Here is a 21,121-nt window from a genome sequence, read left to right on the forward strand (position 1 = left end):
CGCATTGTGTTTATTTTGTACTGACATGTTTGCCCGCATTGTATTTATTTTGTACTGACATGTTGCCAGCATTGCATTTATTTTATACTGACATGTTGCCTATTGCGTTTATTTTCTGGTGTCCGGGGTAACTGTTACTGCATTTATTATTTAATGGTCATAGATGGCTATGTTTGCTGCTTTGTGGTTACGGTATACTATTAGCATCACACAGTTTCTGCACACCCATGATGCAAAGTCTCGTTTGTCCACATCATGGCGTAAACACTGCTTTCTTATGCCTCGCTGTTACATCATTACGTTAGCTCTGCCCATACAATGTCATGGCCACGCCCATTTTTTTGCCACAGAGCGTTTCCCTTCCCCCCGCCCCCGCGCTCCCCCTCCCTGTCCCAGGTTGGACCCAGAAAAATCTGGTCACTCTATGTCACTCCTGTACAATATAATGTATCTGGAGAGCGGTGATGTCACTCCTGTACAATATAATGTATCCGGAGAGCGGTGATGTCACTCCTGTACAATATAATGTATCCGGAGAGGAGAGCGGTGATGTCACTCCTGTAAACTATAACTTATCTGGAGAGCAATGATGTCACTCCTGTACAATATAATGTATCAAGAGAGCTGTTAATGTCCAGGCAAGAGGGGGTTAAGGATCTGGATACATTGTATCTGGATGGGGGAGAGGTTATTCTAGAGAAGTGCAGGCAGGAAGGGGTTAAGGATCTGGGCACGTGGAATCAGCTGGTCTGGTAGTAACGTCACGCAGTGTCCCCGCCCCCAGGCAGTGGTTCCCTCCCGGCATGCAGTGGGGTGGAGTGACGTGGATGTTGGGGAATCCATTGTCAGCGGAGCCGGAGCTGCAGGAGGAGGTGAGTGCGGATCACCCAGATATATATTCTGATTATTATCAGTTATTATCAGTGTGCCGCTTCCTCCTGCATCAGCTATTACTTATAATATAATAATAATAATGAGAGATCTCCCAACACTGAGCAGCAGCAGCTGTGTCTACACATTACATGCTGACTGTGCTGCACAATATAGCTATACACTATTTATACATCAGTTATATCTCTATGTATATCATCACTGATCAGCAGCAGCACTATGTGTCTACACATTACCTGCTGTGCTGCACAATATATCTATGCCCTGTCTGTATATCAGTATATCTCTTATGCATATTATTACACTATCTGTATATCTCTATGCATATTATTACATTATCTGTATATCAGTATATCTCTATGCATATTATTACATTATCTGTATATCAGTATATCTCTATGTATATTATTACATTATCTGTATATCTGTATATCTCTATGTATATTATTACATTATCTGTATATCAGTATATCTCTATGTATATTATTACACTATCTGTATATCAGTATATCGCTATGTATATTATTACACTATCTGTATATCTGTATATCTCTATGTATATTATTACATTATCTGTATATCAGTATATCTCTATGTATATTATTACACTATCTGTATATCAGTATATCGCTATGTATATTATTACACTATCTGTATATCTGTATATCTCTATGTATATTATTACATTATCTGTATATCTCTATGTATATTATTACACTATCTGTATATCAGTATATCTCTATGTATATTATTACACTATCTGTATATCAGTATATCTCTATGTATATTATTACACTATCTGTATATCAGTATATCTCTATGTATATTATTACACTATCTGTATATCAGTATATCGCTATGTATATTATTACACTATCTGTATATCTGTATATCTCTATGTATATTATTACATTATCTGTATATCTCTATGTATATTATTACACTATCTGTATATCAGTATATCTCTATGTATATTATTACACTATCTGTATATCAGTATATCTCTATGCATATTATTACACTATCTGTATATCTGTATATCTCTATGTATATTATTACACTATCTGTATATCTGTATATCTCTATGCATATTATTACACTATCTGTATATCAGTATATCTCTATGCATATTATTACACTATCTGTATATCTGTATATCTCTATGTATATTATTACACTATCTGTATATCTCTATGCATATTATTACACTATCTGTATATCAGTATATCTCTATGCATATTATTACACTATCTGTATATCTCTATGCATATTATTACATTATCTGTATATCTCTATGTATATTATTACACTATCTGTATATCAGTATATCTCTATGTATATTATTACACTATCTGTATATCTGTATATCTCTATGCATATTATTACACTATCTGTATATCAGTATATCTCTATGCATATTATTACACTATCTGTATATCAGTATATCTCTATGTATATTATTACACTATCTGTATATCAGTATATCTCTATGCATATTATTACACTATCTGTATATCTCTATGTATATTATTACACTATCTGTATATCTGTATATCTCTATGCATATTATTACACTATCTGTATATCAGTATATCTCTATGCATATTATTACACTATCTGTATATCTGTATATCTCTATGCATATTATTACACTATCTGTATATCAGTATATCTCTATGTATATTATTACACTATCTGTATATCTCTACGTATATAATGTATATTATTACACTATCTGTATATCTCTACGTATATAATGTATATTATTACACTATCAGTATATCTCTATGCATATTATTACATTATCTGTATATCTCTATGTATATTATTACACTATCTGTATATCAGTATATCTCTATGAATATGATTATTGGGCAGTAGATCTCCTGCATCTGGTATCCTGAGACACTATCTACTCATCTGCACCCCCAGCCCTTCTCTACAGCCCCTGCAGACAGAGGCTATTGTTCCCCTGGGTGGGTGTTGGGGGAGGGGTCTGTAAAATGTGAATACAATGGAATTATTAGCTGATCTCCCAGACAGACCTGCAAGTTTCAGGATAAAACGTTGTGAGCTGCGATCAGTCTGTAATCTGTATTTATTATACTAGTAAAGAGTGGTCACCTCCCAATTATTTATAATCAATAATATTCTTATATTTATATTAAGTTATTATGAATATTATTCTCATTTTTTATTGATGTAGACAAGCAATATTATTATGTGTCAAGCGCCAGTGTGTGTGTGTGTGTGTGTGTGTGTGTACGTGTACGTGTGTGTGTGTGTGTACGTGTACGTGTGTGTGTGTGTGTGTGTACGTGTGTGTGTACGTGTGTGTGTGTGTGTGTGTACACGTGTACGTGTGTGTGTATGTACACGTGTGTGTGTGTGTGTGTGTGTGTGTGTGTGTGTGTGTGTGTGTGTGTGTGTGTGTGTACAGTGTGTGTTCTTGTCACATTTGTCAGTCTTTGCGATATCGCATGCCATTATTGCCGTGCACCCCCATCGACTATGTTGGGCTGAGATTCTCCAGTTTCCATGACTGATTTCGGCCCCAAATCGTTGATCCGGGACGCTTGTTATAAAATTAGTGAATCAGATGCTGGCCACCAATATTGCTAGACGGGAGTGCGAATGTCAATGTTACACGCTAGATAACTATCAGCCGAGGCGATCATTTGGCAGCGTTTAGATCGGGAGCCTAGCGTGCGTACAGCTACCTCGGGATGCCATCGACCTGCCGCACTGGGCGAAGAACGAGCGGGTTGTCTTTCGCAGGACACCCCTCACACATGCGCCATTCCCTGGCATATTCACAAAATTCTTACGATTTGCATAAAATTTTCATGCAAGTCAGAATTCTAATGAAACTAATCATAATAATCTCTTCATAACAGGCAGAATGAGGACTGACTCGCTGCAGCAGCCGTGAATGGACGAGTAGCGACGGAGCACAGGTGACGGAGGACAGAAGGGGGGCACACGGTGACCGGATCATCCCTGCTGGTCGTGCGGTCAGCGACGCGAGGAGTCCAGGATGAGCTCAGCGCAGCCCGAGGCCCCAGCGCCGGAGACCCCTGCTCCTGCCGCGGCTTCCACGGACGATGGCATGACCTGGTGGTACCGCCTCCTCTGTCGGCTGGCCGGAGTCCTGGGCGGAATGTGTAAGTGTCATTATTTCCTGAGATATTATTCCTGTATGAGTGACCTCTCATCCCCAGCCTGACACCAGACTTTTGCCTTTGCTCCTTCTCAGAAGGTCAGAGGAATGCACTGCTGGTTTTACACACTTGACAGTTTCTCTGTCTCAAAATGATGGTTACTGCAGATAACACCTACATGGACAAGCAATACCTGTGTGCTGCCCCTGTAGGGAAAGGTGAGGTCAGAGGTTTAGTCATCATGTTTTGAGTACTTTTTGAGTACTTCCATGCTTCATTCTTATGCCTAGGCACAGAGGAAGTCAGCTGACAGGAAGGGAGGAGAATTGTGAGACAGCAGGAGTAGGGAGTCCGTTGTCTTCAGTCAGAATGTGTCTGGCAGAACCAGTAGAGCCTGACGGATAGCTACAGGGCAGATGATAAATTCAAAACATAAACCATAAGAATAGAATTCTAGATTCTCACTTCTTTGTTTTTTGACACTGTTGACTAATGTTTACTACCCAAGACCCTCTCTTTGTTTGGCCTTCAGGGCTGCGCTGTCTCACTTTAGACTTGCCCATCTCCTTCTCCCATCACTTGCTCTCTGTTAAGGTACCACAAGGCTTAGACATTGAACCTCTTCTCCATCCACCTATGTGAGCACAAGGCTAAGACACTGAACCACTTCCTTTCCCCACCTCACCTCTCTGGGTACACAGCTTAGATATGGAACCTCTCTTCTCCCTCGTGGGCACAGGGTTCTGACCCGGAACAGTTTCTCTATCCACCTATATACTGTATGCACAAGGCTCAGACACTGAACCTCTGCACTTCTCCCCTCATCTCTATGGGCGGGGCTAGCTCATTAGCTCTTCTTACAGATCATACCTAAATCGGTGTGTCTGCTCCTTCTCTTTCTGCTATAACTCCTCACATCCCGGGCTTTCTGAACACCTTTTTCACTTTCCTGCCCTCTGTCTGGATGTGAGGAAAAGGTAATTGTTCCAGGTTCATTACTCTCCCCTGCCTGACAAAACAATGAAAGTGGGGCCTGAATGCTTGCATGGGACAGAAATAAATGCTAGAGAACTGCACCCAGAGCAGCTAATTTGTAAATGCAGGATATTAACCCTATGTCTGCTTCCATGAAAGCAGGAAGTAGATTTGTAAATTTGTTTCAGTTGTAACAAAGACATGTTTTTCTTTAAAGGTGAGTATGCTGTTGCTTATCCTTTAGCGCAGAGATGACCTTCTGAGCCTGCTTTAATACTGACATTGTGCTCATAAGATGCAGAAGCTGATTTTTTTGGTTGGTCAGATTTCAAGCACCATAAATGTGCATAGATGTAATGTCAAGTTTGCATCAACTTAGAAGTATTTGCATCTCCTTGTGAACAAAGTGTGCTTGTTTTATTTCATATATACTCACATAATATAATATATACTATAAAATTTACAGTGAAAAGGGAAACTGTGCTTTAGAAATAGTTCTGTAAATATAAAAATGCAGAAACAATGTGTATAAAGCTGGAAGATGCAATCAGATTGCTGTCTATGTGAGTAGTGGCCTGTGTGGTTAGCGTGTGATTGGTGTGGGTGTGGCCTGATCATGTGGGTGTGGCCTGTGTAGCGTCATGTGACTCTCTGTAGGCACAGCTCACTGATCCACATTATCTGCTGGAGAATTTGCAGCACTTGCTGTGAGCAGATTACACAAGGTCAGTGGAAGGTGTCAGCGGCGAGGAGATCTGCCGGGCGCAGGATCCGCCGCTCACCTTCTCATCGTCTCATCATTCTGCTTCTTGGATAGAAGAAAATGCAATTCTCTCTTCTATTCCGCTGTTCACCTTCTATATCTGCAGCACATTATTCTTAGACAAATGACACTGTCCATCTACAGAACACTCCCTCCTGGCTGCCTGTCCTGGGCTTCCTTCCCACTATAGGCAGAGCCGGATCATCCACAAGGCAATCCAGGCAGTTGCCTAGGGCTTGGGGAGAGACGAGGGGCCTGGTGGATGCTTGCTAACCCCCATCAAATCTTATTTTAAAAAAAAAAAGCCAGGTGACCATCAGGGGTGGGAAAAAAACTGCTATCTTGCCTGGGGCTACGCCTTAATCCTTTTCTGACTATAGACTGCGTTCACAATTTAACGCAGATGTTTTCTGACATGTAAAATGTGCACATCCGGTAATCGTACATTTTGTAACACAAAAATGAGAATGGAAATGCAAAAACAGCAATGGTGCTCACTAACGGTACAATATTCTGCAAAAAATTGGCCAAGCGATCTAAAAAAATGCGTCTGGAAATAAGATGTTGCGATACATGTATTATTGTACAATAAACTAACCAAAATTCTCATCAGCAAGGTTTACTTTCTGCCAATGCGATCAAATTTATCTGATTGATTGGGCGACTCTTTATTGACAGTTGTACCGTTAATGGGCATCTTTAGCAGCCATCGACTTACATAGCCTTTCGAAAAAAAAATGCAAAAAAGGGGGAAAAAAACTAAAATGTTTTTTAAAAAACATTTTTGTTACAGCTGATACAAATCCTGCAATGAATCTGCAGTGTCTACTTCCTGCTTTCATGGAACCAAACCTACTGTATTGTTAAAATCCTGTGTTTACCAATTAGCTGCTCTCTGCCGAGGCAGCCAGCTGACACAGCTGAGAGATCAAATAACAACTTGTGATTAGTCACAGATGAGGGGGAATTAGACCGGCTATACTCTTTACTCTGTTTTCCTTCTATGCTGTGCAAGAGTTCATGTCCACTTTAACCCTCCTGGCGGTAACCCCGACCTACACTCGGGGTAGCAGCCATAGAGGATTTCTCTGCCCCGGGAGGGATTTTTTGAATGAAAGACAACTGAAGCTCATTGGGAAGGCTACGGCTCTCGCGGGATCGCAGCTGGGTAACGTATAGCGGCGGCGATCGGGGGGGATCAGAAGGGTGCGGGGGAGGGGGGGGGGAACTGGGGGGACAATGGTAGCAAGCCTAGTGCTAGCTACAACGGATAAAACAAATTTAATTCAAAAAATCCCTCCCGCGGACACAGCCTCAGAAACTGCGTACTGCCAGGAGGTTAAATGTTAAAAGAGAACTCAGTGTAGTGTAATTAGAGCAGGCTAGACATAGGATATTTTTCATTTTGTACGTTCTTACAAAAAAAAGTTTTGACTTCTAGAAGTTAGCAGAAGCAAACGTTTTATGCTGGGTACACACGATGCGATTTCCCACTCCATCGACTTGTCGATCGATTATTTCTGACATGTCTGATCGGGTCTCGATCGATACAGTGGTTGATTTTCTAATGCAAGATCAACCGCGGTATTGATCGAGACCAGATCGAACCTGTCAAAAATAATCGATCAATCCCATCGATCAAGCAGGAAATCGCATTGTGTGTACCCAGCATTAGTGTTCCCACTTATGCCGGTCCACCTGTGTACCAGGCATCAGGCTATGCCTGAGATAGTCACTTACCACTGTTTACACAGCAAGTAGTTAAATAGTTATCTAGGTGATATGGGCAAGGTTAGGGTGCCGCTGTATACACACTAGACTATCAGCAGAGACTTTCCTCTGTGTAAAGTCTATGGACACCTCCTCAGATAAGAGGGTCCAGGGAGCAAGGCTGGAGCTCTAGAACAGAGTATAGCTATTTATGTTATGCCTGGTATACACCATGCGATTTCCCATCAGAAAGATTGGTTGATAGATAATTTCCGACAGATCCGATCGGATTTCACTTCTAAATCCGTCAGAAAAACGATCGGAAATCAGATCGGACCTGTCGTAAATTATCTGTTCAACCCATCTATCTGACGGGATATTGCATGGTATGTACCAGGCTTAAAGAGAACCCGAGGTGTGTTTAAAGAATGTTATCTGCATACAGAGGCTGGATCTGCCTATACAGCCCAGCCTCTGTTGCTATCGCAAACCCCACTAAGGTCCCCCTGCACTCTGCAATCCCTCATAAATCACAGCCGTGCTGTGAGGCTGTGTTTACATCTGTAGTGTCAGTTTCAGCTGCTCCCCCGCCTCCTGCAGAGCTCCGGTCCCTGCCCCCGTCCCTTCCCTCCAATCAGCAGGGAGGTATTGGATGCAGGCGGGGACTGGAGTTCTGCAGGAGGTGGGGAGAGCATCAGACTGACACTATAGAGATAAACACAGCCAGCTCTGACAAGCTGTTTGTCAGCAGCATGGCTGTGATTTATGAGGGATTGCAGAGTGCAGGGGGACCTTAGGGGGGTTTGGGATAGCAACAGAGGCTGGGCTGTATAGGCAGATCCAGCCTCTGTATGCAGATAATATTCTTCAAACCCACCTCGGGTTCTCTTTAAAGCCCAATCTACATGATACGATTCTTTGTCCGATTCGATTATAATTCTATTTACGATCCGATTAAATCCGACATGTCCGACCAGGATTCAATTCAATTTTATTAGCCATTGTAAAACAATGGCAAATCAAATCAAATTGAATTGAATCCTTATCGGACATGTTGAATTTAATCGGATTGTAAATAGAATCGTAATCGAATCGGACAAAGAATCGTATCATGTAGATGGGGCTTAACAAAGAGTACCAGCCAACTGGAGAGGTGGTCAGTGACATGCTAAGTAGGCCTGAACGATTTTAGGAAAAAATTGAATTGAACGATTTCTGTCCAAAATCACGATTTCGATTAGATTCTCGATTTTCTTCAAATCAAGCTTTGATCCCTGTGTCTCTCTGTCCCGTCTCTTTGTGCACCCCGTGTCTCTCTGTGTCCTCATTTTGTCTTTTCGTGCCCCCTTTGTGTCCCTCTGTGTGTCTCTCTGCACCCGCTTTGGGTCTCTCTCTGTGGCCCCTCTGTCCCCCAAGCTGCGGCAGTTCTGAACATACCTTCCAGCAAGAGTCCAGCGATGCCCGTCTATCCACTTCTTCTTCTGCAGGATCTAATGCACGGCATACGTCCTGTATGTCATGTGACACACAGGAACTAGGAAGTATGCTGTGCACATGAGGCGGCGATGGATGCCAGGCAGTGTTGGGTTTGTGCAGAAAGTATGTCCAACACTGCAGATGCTGCGGGCTGCTCCCGTCTGGACTTGGGGTGGGGGGAGGTGGCGGGTTCGGGGAGTATGAAGTAGATTCTTCAAACTTCCCCTATGCAGAAATGACATCATCGCGATACTCGCCACTTTGACGATTCCGAAATTGTGATCTTGGTGATCGCGATTTCGGTTTAAATTCGATTTATTTCAGGCCTAATGCTAAGTCTAGGACTTGTTCACACTATGACTTGGGAAATCACTAAGCACTTGAAAAAGCGCTTTGTATAGCGATTTCCCCAGCGCTTTCATGATTTTTTACATTGTATTTATTCATTTCCGGGTGAAAGAGTTCACTTTCTGACTGACGTCAAGAAGTGGAAAAAAAAAAATAGTTCTGCCAAAGCAGTTAAAGTTCTTAGGCAGCGCAGGAAAAGGCGATTAAAAAAATCACGAATAATCGGGATTTATATTGTGAACATAGCCTAAGTGCCCGTTTGCTGTCCCTGCATCCCCCGAGTGCCAGATCTGGCTGTTGGTAGCCGCCCACCGCTAGGTGCAAACTCTGTGTAGCAGGACGAATATCCGGCAGGCTAACTGCTACTGCTGCCCACAGCCCGGCCCTGGCTTTCCTGGCGCCCTACGCCATGGCCTATGTGGCCTTGCCTGAAATGCGGCCATGACTTCGACTCCACCGGCCTGGTCCTGGATCCCTAGGCTCGTACTCACCTCGTACTTTTGTCTGCTTTTCTTCTGATGGCTGCTGATTTTTTTCTTTTTTTTTTTGAGGGATCCCCCGATTAGGCGGATGATGCTCAGCAACATGCGGCAATAACAATTGTGACAGCAGATCAGATCTCGAACATCCCCTTGGAAAGTGTGTGATCATTTGATCTCTGGTGCGTTGTAGGTTCCCGCCGGCAGGAAGATGGATTGGAGGACGCTCGTCGTTGGGTGACGCCGCTGTCATCCATGTTCCTGCATTGTTAAAGGACCTATGTCATGAAAATCTTAACATTTAAAATATATACCGTCTTTCCCCTAAAATAAACATCCCCCGACAAGAAGACATCTTATATTTCAAGCAAGCTTGAAATATAAGGCATCCTCCGAATATTGGCCTAGTTGTGCTGCGTAATGTGTCCCCCTCCCCTTCGCTTCCTCTGCAGAGTCGCGAGCGGAGCATTACCGTTACTACAGAAGAAACTCACCGGCTTCCGACGTGCCCGCGGTAACGTCTTTCCTCAGGAGCGTCCAGCTTCCTCTCCCTGACAACGGCAGCTCTCGTCATGTGACGCAACACGTCCGCGTCACATGACATGAGCCGCCGCTGTCAAACAGAGGAAGCCGGGCGCTGCTGAGGAGAGAAGTTATTGCTACTACGTCGGGAGCCGGTGAGTATCCTCTGCTGTAGTGCTCTGCTCGCTATTCTGCAGAGGGAGTGAAGGGCTGTACAGGGCTGGGGCTGCCGTTCTGGACCAGGGCACTACAGGGCAGCACATCAGTGAGGGAGGGAAGGGCTTTACTAGGCTGGGGGTTGCCACTAGGGACCAATAAGTAAGCCCTCCCCGAAAATAAGATCTAGCATGTTATTTGGGGCTGAAATTAATATAAGACGGTGTCTTATTTTCGGGGAAACAGGGGTATAAACACATACAGATAAAAAGTACATTTCTTCCAGAGTAAAATGAGCCATAAATTACTTTTCTCCTATGTTGCTGTCACTTAGGCCTGGTGCACACCAAAAAACCGCAAGCAGATCCGCAAAACGCTAGAGTTTTTAGCTGCGTTTTTTCTTCTTATTTTGAAGCGTTTTGCTAGCGGTTTGCAGTTTTGTGAAGCGTTTTTGGTGTAGTAGATTTCACGTATTGTTACAGTAAAGCTGTTACTGATCAGCTTCTGTAACAAAAACGCCTGGGAAACTGCTCTGATGTAGCATTTTTCAGAGTCGTTCGCGTTTTTCCTATTCTTTACAATGAGGCAGAAACGCCTCCGCAATCCAAAATCTGCAGCAGCCCGGGAGTATGCGTTTCTGCAAAACGCCTCCCGCTCTGGTGTGCACCACCCCGTTGAAATACATTACCCTAGCGGTTCCACATCCGCAATCGGATCTGAAACCGCGACCAAACTGCTCTGGTGTGCACTAGGCCTTACAGCAAGTAGTAGAATTCTGGCAGAACCGACAGGTTTTGGACTAGCCCATCTCCTCATGGGGGATTCTCATGGTGTTCTTTATTTTCAAAAGCACTTAGTGAATGGCACTTGCTCCATACAACTGCCAAAAAAGTGTGCAGCGAGCAGGGAGGCTGGCCAGCAGCATTGTATAAATCTTTTTCAGGGAATATCTTTATAAAGAATAAGGCCATGCTAAGAATCCCCATGAGGAGATGGACTAGTCCAAAACCTGTCGGTTCTGTCAGATTTCTACTACCTCCTGTAAGACACAGCAACATAGGAGAAAAGTAATTTATGACTCATTTTACTCTGGAAGAAACATACTTCTTATCTGTACATGTTTACATGTATTTTAAATTTTAAGATTTTCATGGTCCTTTATGGTGAGTATTCAGCTTTAAAGGACAACTGTAGGGAGGCTGCCATGGTTTTTTTTTTTTTTTCCCTTTTGTGCAATACCAGTTGCCTGGCAGCCCTGCTGGTCCTCTGCCTCTAATACTATTAGCCATAGCCCCTGAACAAGCATGCAGCAGATCAGGTGTTTCTGACAATTTTGACAGATCTGACAAGATTAGCTGCATGCTTGTTTCTGGTGTTATTCAGATATTACTGCAGCCAAATAGACCAGCAGGACTGCCAGGCAACTGGTATTGCTTAAGGGGGAATAAATATGGCAGCCTCTATATATCTCTCGCTACAGTTCTCCTTTAAAGATCTGATTCGCTGTTGCATGTCGCTAACCGTCATCTGTCTAATAGCGCACTCGTACCCACCTCAGGAGATCGCATATATGATTGCTTGTCACTCAAGAAATCGGCAGTCGTAGGCAGAATCGCTGACAAAATTGCAAGCTGGGTATGAGCCTTAACTCCGCCGCCTGCAGCAAATACTGTGATATTAATTCTGGGTGGAGTGGCCCCTCCTGTAGTGAGAAGAATATGAAGGCAGCCATATTTATTTCCTGCTAAACAATACCAGTTGCCTGGCAGCCCTGCTGATCTATTTGGCTGCAGTAGTATCTGAATCACACCAGAAACAAGCATGCAGCTTATCTTGTCAGATGTGACAATGATGTCAGAAACGCCTGATCTGCTGCATGCTTGTTCAGGGGCTATGGCTAATAGTATTAGAGGCAGAGGATGAGCAGGGCAGCCAGGCAACTAGGATTGCTTAAAAGGAAGTAAATATGGCAACCTCCATATACCTCTCACTTCAGTCCATCACTTTAATCCATCACCTTATGAAATGCTCCAGTATCTGTGCACTTATGCGGAGACATACTATTCAGGGGATGACTGCAGAAACTACAGATCCCATCATGCATTGCGAGGTCATGCAACTCTCAGCTTCATAGCAAGCAGCTCTGCCCTCATTTGCATGCAAGTCACAATCCTTTGCATTGCATTGCTGGTTTGGAACGTGATATTCGTCTGTTATGTGTCCTCTGAGATTTCAGCTCCTCACCCACCTGACTGCACCGGCTCCATCCAAAAATAGTTCTGCCAAGTCACCGGCCCCTATTGCATCACCACAAATACTAGTGTCCCAGTCCTCCCTCACCCGAATTGTGAAATAATGATGGGGTCTGTTTAATTATAAATCCGGCCAGACAAATATTCATGCAGGAGATGTCAGTGCTATTTAAATAGACAATAATATGATAGGATTAGATTGTGAGCTCCTCTGAGGACAGTCAGTGACATGACTATGTACTCTGTAATGTGCTGCAGAAGATGTCAGTGCTATATAAATACATAATAATAATATGGTTGGACATTAGACTATGACTATGGTAGGATTAGAGTGTGAGCTCCTCTGAGGACAGTCAGTGGCATGACTATGTACTCTGTAATGTGCTGCAGAAGATGTCAGTGCTATATAAATACATAATAATAATATGGTAGGACATTACACTATGACTATGGTAGGATTAGATTGTCAGCTCCCCTGAGGACAGTCAGTGACATGACTATGTACTCTGTAATGTGCTGCAGAAGATGTCAGTGCTATATAAATACATAATAATAATATGGTAGGACATTAGGCTATGACTATGGTAGGATTAGAGTGTGAGCTCCTATGAGGACAGTCAGTGACATGACTATGTACTCTGTACAGGGCTGCAGAAGATGTCAGTGCTATATAAATACATAATAATAATATGGTAGGACATTAGACTATGACTATGGTAGGATAAGCGTGTGAGCTCCTCTGAGGACAGTCAGTGACATGACTATGTACTCTGTACAGTGCTGCAGGAGAGGTCAGTGCTATATAAATACATAATAATAATATGGTAGGACATTAGACTATGACTATGGTAGGATGAGAGTGTGAGCTCCTCTGAGGACAGTCAGTGACATGACTATGTACTCTGTAATGTGCTGCAGAAGATGTCAGTGCTATATAAATACATAATAATAATATGGTAGGGGATTACACGATGACTATGGTAGGATTAGATTGTGAGCTCCTCTGAGGACAGTCAGTGACATGTCTATGTACTCTGTAATGTGCTGCAGAAAATGTCAGTGGTATATAAATACATAATAATAATATGGTAGGACATTAGACTGACTATGGTAGGATTAGAGTGTGAGCTCCTCTGAGGACAGTCAGTGACATGACTATGTACTCTGTAATGTGCTGCAGAAGATGTCAGTGCTATATAAATACATAATAATAATATGGTAGGACATTAGGCTATGATTATGGTAGGATTGGAGTGTGAGCTCCTCTGAGGACAGTCAGTGACATGACTATGTACTCTGTAATGTGCTGCGGAAGATATCAGTGCAATATAAACACATAATAATAATAATATAGTAGGATATTACACTATGCCTATGATGTGGATAAGGGAGGATTGGGGGTCTCTGCCAGCGTTGGGCTGTGTAAGCTGCACTTTCGCATGATGTGAATGCAGGGTGGGTGTATGGCTGGAGATAATGATACGCTGTCAGGCATTGTATATGCGGGGTGTGCAGCGTCCCTGCCCCTGCATGCGGCTGAGGTTACAGCAGCGGAGGCTGTGCCCTGTCAGCTGAGAAGAGTGGGTGTATCATGTGTGCCATGCAGAATTAATGACCCCCAGCGCTGTACAATGCCGTTCTCAATTCCACGATTCCCCCTCCCCCCACCGTCCTCCTCTTCTGCCGCCATCATCGGTTAAAGGGACACAAAACTCAGCAATACAACCCTAATGAGCGGCTGTGTGCCATAGTGCGAGCTCCAATAAGCACACAGGAAATGAAGGCACTCTGGAGTTTATCCAGGGCTTCAGAGGCAATAGCATGGGTGGGTTCTGGCTCGGAGAATTTGCAACTTAAGTGGAGTAGGAAAAACAAACCCAATAAGACATTGTTGAAGCTTGTGGCACAACACAGAGCTGTTGCATGGAGGGGATTTATTTTATGCATTGTGATAATTAGTGCTATTGTATGCAGAGAGATGTTTACTGTAATATACATATAACATACAGAATATCCGCCTGAGACCAGCAAGTGCTGCCCACGCCTGATGTCGCTGCGTATCGCACACTGACCACAAGTGTAAACATAGACCCGCGACCACAGTGTGCCCGGGGGCAATAGGGGCCCTCCCCACCCTCCTCGCATCATGCAGAGTAGCCGTATGGAGCAGTGTAATATTTCCCTGCTTCAGCAACGCATTGGGCCTCCCCCCAGCAGCCACACACTCTCCATGCTGCCATCCTCCTCCTCCCGGCAGGAGCACACTGTCCATGCTGCCATCCTCCTGGCAGCCGCACCCTCTCCATGCTGCCATCCTCCTTCTCCCGGCAGCCGCACCCTCTCCATGCTGCCATCCTCCTCCTCCCAGCAGCCGCACACTCTCTGTGCTGCCATCCTCCTCCTCCCGGCAGCCGCACACTCTCCATGCTGCCATCCTCCTCCTCCCGGCAGGAGCACACTCTCCATGCTGCCGTCCTCCTCCTCCCGGCAGCCGCACCCTCTCCATGCTGCCATCCTCCTCCTCCCGGCAGCCGCACCCTCTCCATGCTGCCATCCTCCTCCTCCCGGCAGGAGCACACTCTCCATGCTGCCGTCCTCCTCCTCCCGGCAGCCGCACCCTCTCCATGCTGCCATCCTCCTCCTCCCGGCAGCCGCACCCTCTCCATGCTGCCATCCTCCTCCTCCCGGCAGCCGCACCCTCTCCGTGCTGCCATCCTCCTCCTCCCGGCAGCCGCACCCTCTCCATGCTGCCATCCTCCTCCTCCCGGCAGCCGCACCCTCTCCATGCTGCCATCCTCCTCCTCCCGGCAGGAGCACACTCTCCATGCTGCCATCCTCCTCCTCCCAGCAGCCGCACACTCTCCATGCTGCCATCCTCCTCCTCCCCCCAGCAGCCGCACACTCTCCATGCTGCCATCCTCCTCCTCCCCCCAGCAGCCGCACACTCTCCATGCTGCCACCCTCCTCCTCCCGGCAGCCGCACACTCTCCATGCTGCCGTCCTCCTCCTCCCAGCAGCCGCACACTCTCCATGCTGCCATCCTCCTCCTCCCCCCAGCAGCCGCACACTCTCCATGCTGCCATCCTCCTCCTCCCCCCAGCAGCCGCACACTCTCCATGCTGCCACCCTCCTCCTCCCGGCAGCCGCACACTCTCCGTACTGCCGCAGAAATGATGAGTTGTACTAGTATTATCTCTCCTGTGATGTGTGTTCTCTTATCTTGCAGCCTGTGCTGTGGCCGGACTGTGGATGATGAGAGTTGTAGTATTATCTCTCCTGTGATGTGTGTTCTCTTATCTTGCAGCCTGTGCTGTGGCCGGACTGTGGATGATGAGAGTTGTAGTATTATCTCTCCTGTGATGTGTGTTCTCTTATCTTGCAGCCTGTGCTGTGGCCGGATTGTGGATGATGAGAGTTGTAGTATTATCTCTCCTGTGATGTGTGTTCTCTTATCTTGCAGCCTGTGCTGTGGCCGGACTGTGGATGATGAGAGTTGTAGTATTATCTCTCCTGTGATGTGTGTTCTCTTATCTTGCAGCCTGTGCTGTGGCCGGACTGTGGATGATGAGAGTTGTAGTATTGTCTCTCCTCTGATAACTGTGTGTTCTCTTATCTTGCAGCCTGTGCTGTGGCCGGACTGTGGATGATGAGAGTTGTAGTATTATCTCTCCTGTGATGTGTGTTCTCTTATCTTGCAGCCTGTGCTGTGGCCGGACTGTGGATGATGAGAGTTGTAGTGTTATCTCTCCTGTGATGTGTGTTCTCTTATCTTGCAGCCTGTGCTGTGGCCGGATTGTGGATGATGAGAGTTGTAGTAGTATCTCTCCTGTGATGTGTGTTCTCTTATCTTGCAGCCTGTGCTGTGGCCGGACTGTGGATGATGAGAGTTGTAGTGTTATCTCTCCTGTGATGTGTGTTCTCTTATCTTGCAGCCTGTGCTGTGGCCGGACTGTGGATGATGAGAGTTGTAGTGTTATCTCTCCTGTGATGTGTGTTCTCTTATCTTGCAGCCTGTGCTGTGGCCGGATTGTGGATGATGAGAGTTGTAGTAGTATCTCTCCTGTGATGTGTGTTCTCTTATCTTGCAGCCTGTGCTGTGGCCGGACTGTGGATGATGAGAGTTGTAGTATTATCTCTCCTATGATGTGTGTTCTCTTATCTTGCAGCCTGTGCTGTGGCCGGACTGTGGATGATGAGAGTTGTAGTGTTATCTCTCCTGTGATGTGTGTTCTCTTATCTTGCAGCCTGTGCTGTGGCCGGATTGTGGATGATGAGAGTTGTAGTAGTATCTCTCCTGTGATGTGTGTTCTCTTATCTTGCAGCCTGTGCTGTGGCCGGATTGTGGATGATGAGAGTTGTAGTAGTATCTCTCCTGTGATGTGTGTTCTCTTATCTTGCAGCCTGTGCTGTGGCCGGACTGTGGATGATGAGAGTTGTAGTATTGTCTCTCCTCTGATAACTGTGTGTTCTCTTATCTTGCAGCCTGTGCTGTGGCCGGACTGTGGATGATGAGAGTTGTAGTATTATCTCTCCTGTGATGTGTGTTCTCTTATCTTGCAGCCTGTGCTGTGGCCGGACTGTGGATGATGAGAGTTGTAGTAGTATCTCTCCTGTGATGTGTGTTCTCTTATCTTGCAGCCTGTGCTGTGGCCGGATTGTGGATGATGAGAGTTGTAGTATTATCTCTCCTGTGATGTGTGTTCTCTTATCTTGCAGCCTGTGCTGTGGCCGGATTGTGGATGATGAGAGTTGTAGTATTATCTCTCCTGTGATGTGTGTTCTCTTATCTTGCAGCCTGTGCTGTGGCCGGACTGTGGATGATGAGAGTTGTAGTATTGTCTCTCCTCTGATAACTGTGTGTTCTCTTATCTTGCAGCCTGTGCTGTGGCCGGATTGTGGATGATGAGAGTTGTAGTATTATCTCTCCTGTGATGTGTGTATTCTCTTATCTTGCAGCCTGTGCTGTGGCCGGATTGTGGATGATGAGAGTTGTAGTATTATCTCTCCTGTGATGTGTGTTCTCTTATCTTGCAGCCTGTGCTGTGGCCGGACTGTGGATGATGAGAGTTGTAGTATTATCTCTCCTGTGATGTGTGTATTCTCTTATCTTGCAGCCTGTGCTGTGGCCGGATTGTGGATGATGAGAGTTGTAGTATTATCTCTCCTGTGATGTGTGTTCTCTTATCTTGCAGCCTGTGCTGTGGCCGGACTGTGGATGATGAGAGTTGTAGTATTATCTCTCCTGTGATGTGTGTTCTCTTATCTTGCAGCCTGTGCTGTGGCCGGACTGTGGATGATGAGAGTTGTAGTATTATCTCTCCTGTGATGTGTGTTCTCTTATCTTGCAGCCTGTGCTGTGGCCGGATTGTGGATGATGAGAGTTGTAGTATTATCTCTCCTGTGATGTGTGTTCTCTTATCTTGCAGCCTGTGCTGTGGCCGGATTGTGGATGATGAGAGTTGTAGTATTATCTCTCCTGTGATGTATGTTCTCTTATCTTGCAGCCTGTGCTGTGGCCGGATTGTGGATGATGAGAGTTGTAGTATTATCTCTCCTGTGATGTGTGTTCTCTTATCTTGCAGCCTGTGCTGTGGCCGGACTGTGGATGATGAGAGTTGTAGTATTATCTCTCCTGTGATGTGTGTTCTCTTATCTTGCAGCCTGTGCTGTGGCCGGACTGTGGATGATGAGAGTTGTAGTATTATCTCTCCTGTGATGTGTGTTCTCTTATCTTGCAGCCTGTGCTGTGGCCGGACTGTGGATGATGAGAGTTGTAGTATTATCTCTCCTGTGATGTGTGTTCTCTTATCTTGCAGCCTGTGCTGTGGCCGGACTGTGGATGATGAGAGTTGTAGTATTATCTCTCCTGTGATGTGTGTTCTCTTATCTTGCAGCCTGTGCTGTGGCCGGACTGTGGATGATGAGAGTTGTAGTATTATCTCTCCTGTGATGTGTGTTCTCTTATCTTGCAGCCTGTGCTGTGGCCGGACTGTGGATGATGAGAGTTGTAGTAGTATCTCTCCTCTGATAACTGTGTGTATTCTCTTATCTTGCAGCCTGTGCTGTGGCCGGATTGTGGATGATGAGAGTTGTAGTAGTATCTCTCCTGTGATGTGTGTTCTCTTATCTTGCAGCCTGTGCTGTGGCCGGACTGTGGATGATGAGAGTTGTAGTGTTATCTCTCCTGTGATGTGTGTTCTCTTATCTTGCAGCCTGTGCTGTGGCCGGATTGTGGATGATGAGAGTTGTAGTATTATCTCTCCTGTGATGTGTGTTCTCTTATCTTGCAGCCTGTGCTGTGGCCGGACTGTGGATGATGAGAGTTGTAGTATTATCTCTCCTGTGATGTGTGTTCTCTTATCTTGCAGCCTGTGCTGTGGCCGGACTGTGGATGATGAGAGTTGTAGTAGTATCTCTCCTGTGATGTGTGTTCTCTTATCTTGCAGCCTGTGCTGTGGCCGGATTGTGGATGATGAGAGTTGTAGTATTATCTCTCCTGTGATGTGTGTTCTCTTATCTTGCAGCCTGTGCTGTGGCCGGATTGTGGATGATGAGAGTTGTAGTATTATCTCTCCTGTGATGTGTGTTCTCTTATCTTGCAGCCTGTGCTGTGGCCGGACTGTGGATGATGAGAGTTGTAGTATTGTCTCTCCTCTGATAACTGTGTGTTCTCTTATCTTGCAGCCTGTGCTGTGGCCGGATTGTGGATGATGAGAGTTGTAGTATTATCTCTCCTGTGATGTGTGTATTCTCTTATCTTGCAGCCTGTGCTGTGGCCGGATTGTGGATGATGAGAGTTGTAGTATTATCTCTCCTGTGATGTGTGTTCTCTTATCTTGCAGCCTGTGCTGTGGCCGGACTGTGGATGATGAGAGTTGTAGTATTATCTCTCCTGTGATGTGTGTATTCTCTTATCTTGCAGCCTGTGCTGTGGCCGGATTGTGGATGATGAGAGTTGTAGTATTATCTCTCCTGTGATGTGTGTTCTCTTATCTTGCAGCCTGTGCTGTGGCCGGACTGTGGATGATGAGAGTTGTAGTATTATCTCTCCTGTGATGTGTGTTCTCTTATCTTGCAGCCTGTGCTGTGGCCGGACTGTGGATGATGAGAGTTGTAGTATTATCTCTCCTGTGATGTGTGTTCTCTTATCTTGCAGCCTGTGCTGTGGCCGGATTGTGGATGATGAGAGTTGTAGTATTATCTCTCCTGTGATGTGTGTTCTCTTATCTTGCAGCCTGTGCTGTGGCCGGATTGTGGATGATGAGAGTTGTAGTATTATCTCTCCTGTGATGTATGTTCTCTTATCTTGCAGCCTGTGCTGTGGCCGGATTGTGGATGATGAGAGTTGTAGTATTATCTCTCCTGTGATGTGTGTTCTCTTATCTTGCAGCCTGTGCTGTGGCCGGACTGTGGATGATGAGAGTTGTAGTATTATCTCTCCTGTGATGTGTGTTCTCTTATCTTGCAGCCTGTGCTGTGGCCGGACTGTGGATGATGAGAGTTGTAGTATTATCTCTCCTGTGATGTGTGTTCTCTTATCTTGCAGCCTGTGCTGTGGCCGGACTGTGGATGATGAGAGTTGTAGTATTATCTCTCCTGTGATGTGTGTTCTCTTATCTTGCAGCCTGTGCTGTGGCCGGACTGTGGATGATGAGAGTTGTAGTATTATCTCTCCTGTGATGTGTGTTCTCTTATCTTGCAGCCTGTGCTGTGGCCGGACTGTGGATGATGAGAGTTGTAGTATTATCTCTCCTGTGATGTGTGTTCTCTTATCTTGCAGCCTGTGCTGTGGCCGGACTGTGGATGATGAGAGTTGTAGTAGTATCTCTCCTGTGATGTGTGTTCTCTTATCTTGCAGCCTGTGCTGTGGCCGGATTGTGGATGATGAGAGTTGTAGTATTATCTCTCCTGTGATGTGTGTTCTCTTATCTTGCAGCCTGTGCTGTGGCCGGACTGTGGATGATGAGAGTTGTAGTATTATCTCTCCTGTGATGTGTGTTCTCTTATCTTGCAGCCTGTGCTGTGGCCGGATTGTGGATGATGAGAGTTGTAGTATTATCTCTCCTGTGATGTGTGTTCTCTTATCTTGCAGCCTGTGCTGTGGCCGGACTGTGGATGATGAGAGTTGTAGTAGTATCTCTCCTCTGATAACTGTGTGTATTCTCTTATCTTGCAGCCTGTGCTGTGGCCGGATTGTGGATGATGAGAGTTGTAGTAGTATCTCTCCTGTGATGTGTGTTCTCTTATCTTGCAGCCTGTGCTGTGGCCGGACTGTGGATGATGAGAGTTGTAGTGTTATCTCTCCTGTGATGTGTGTTCTCTTATCTTGCAGCCTGTGCTGTGGCCGGATTGTGGATGATGAGAGTTGTAGTATTATCTCTCCTGTGA

At 45.4% G+C, this 21,121-nt stretch overlaps 1 protein-coding gene across 1 annotated transcript in view; it reads left to right on the forward strand.

The window, feature by feature from the left end:
* The first annotated feature begins 794 nt into the window (after nucleotides 1-794).
* CACFD1 (calcium channel flower domain containing 1) overlaps nucleotides 795-21,121 on the forward strand; it is a 37,036-nt gene continuing 16,709 nt past the window's right edge. The window contains exons 1-2 of the mRNA XM_068249955.1: nucleotides 795-872; nucleotides 3,789-4,055. Coding sequence (XP_068106056.1) covers nucleotides 3,929-4,055 — 127 coding nt within the window. The 5' untranslated portion in view covers nucleotides 795-872; nucleotides 3,789-3,928. The remainder of the gene's footprint in view (nucleotides 873-3,788; nucleotides 4,056-21,121) is intronic.

Source organism: Hyperolius riggenbachi, chromosome 8 (genome assembly GCF_040937935.1).
Source record: "Hyperolius riggenbachi isolate aHypRig1 chromosome 8, aHypRig1.pri, whole genome shotgun sequence".
Lineage (NCBI taxonomy): Eukaryota > Metazoa > Chordata > Amphibia > Anura > Hyperoliidae > Hyperolius > Hyperolius riggenbachi.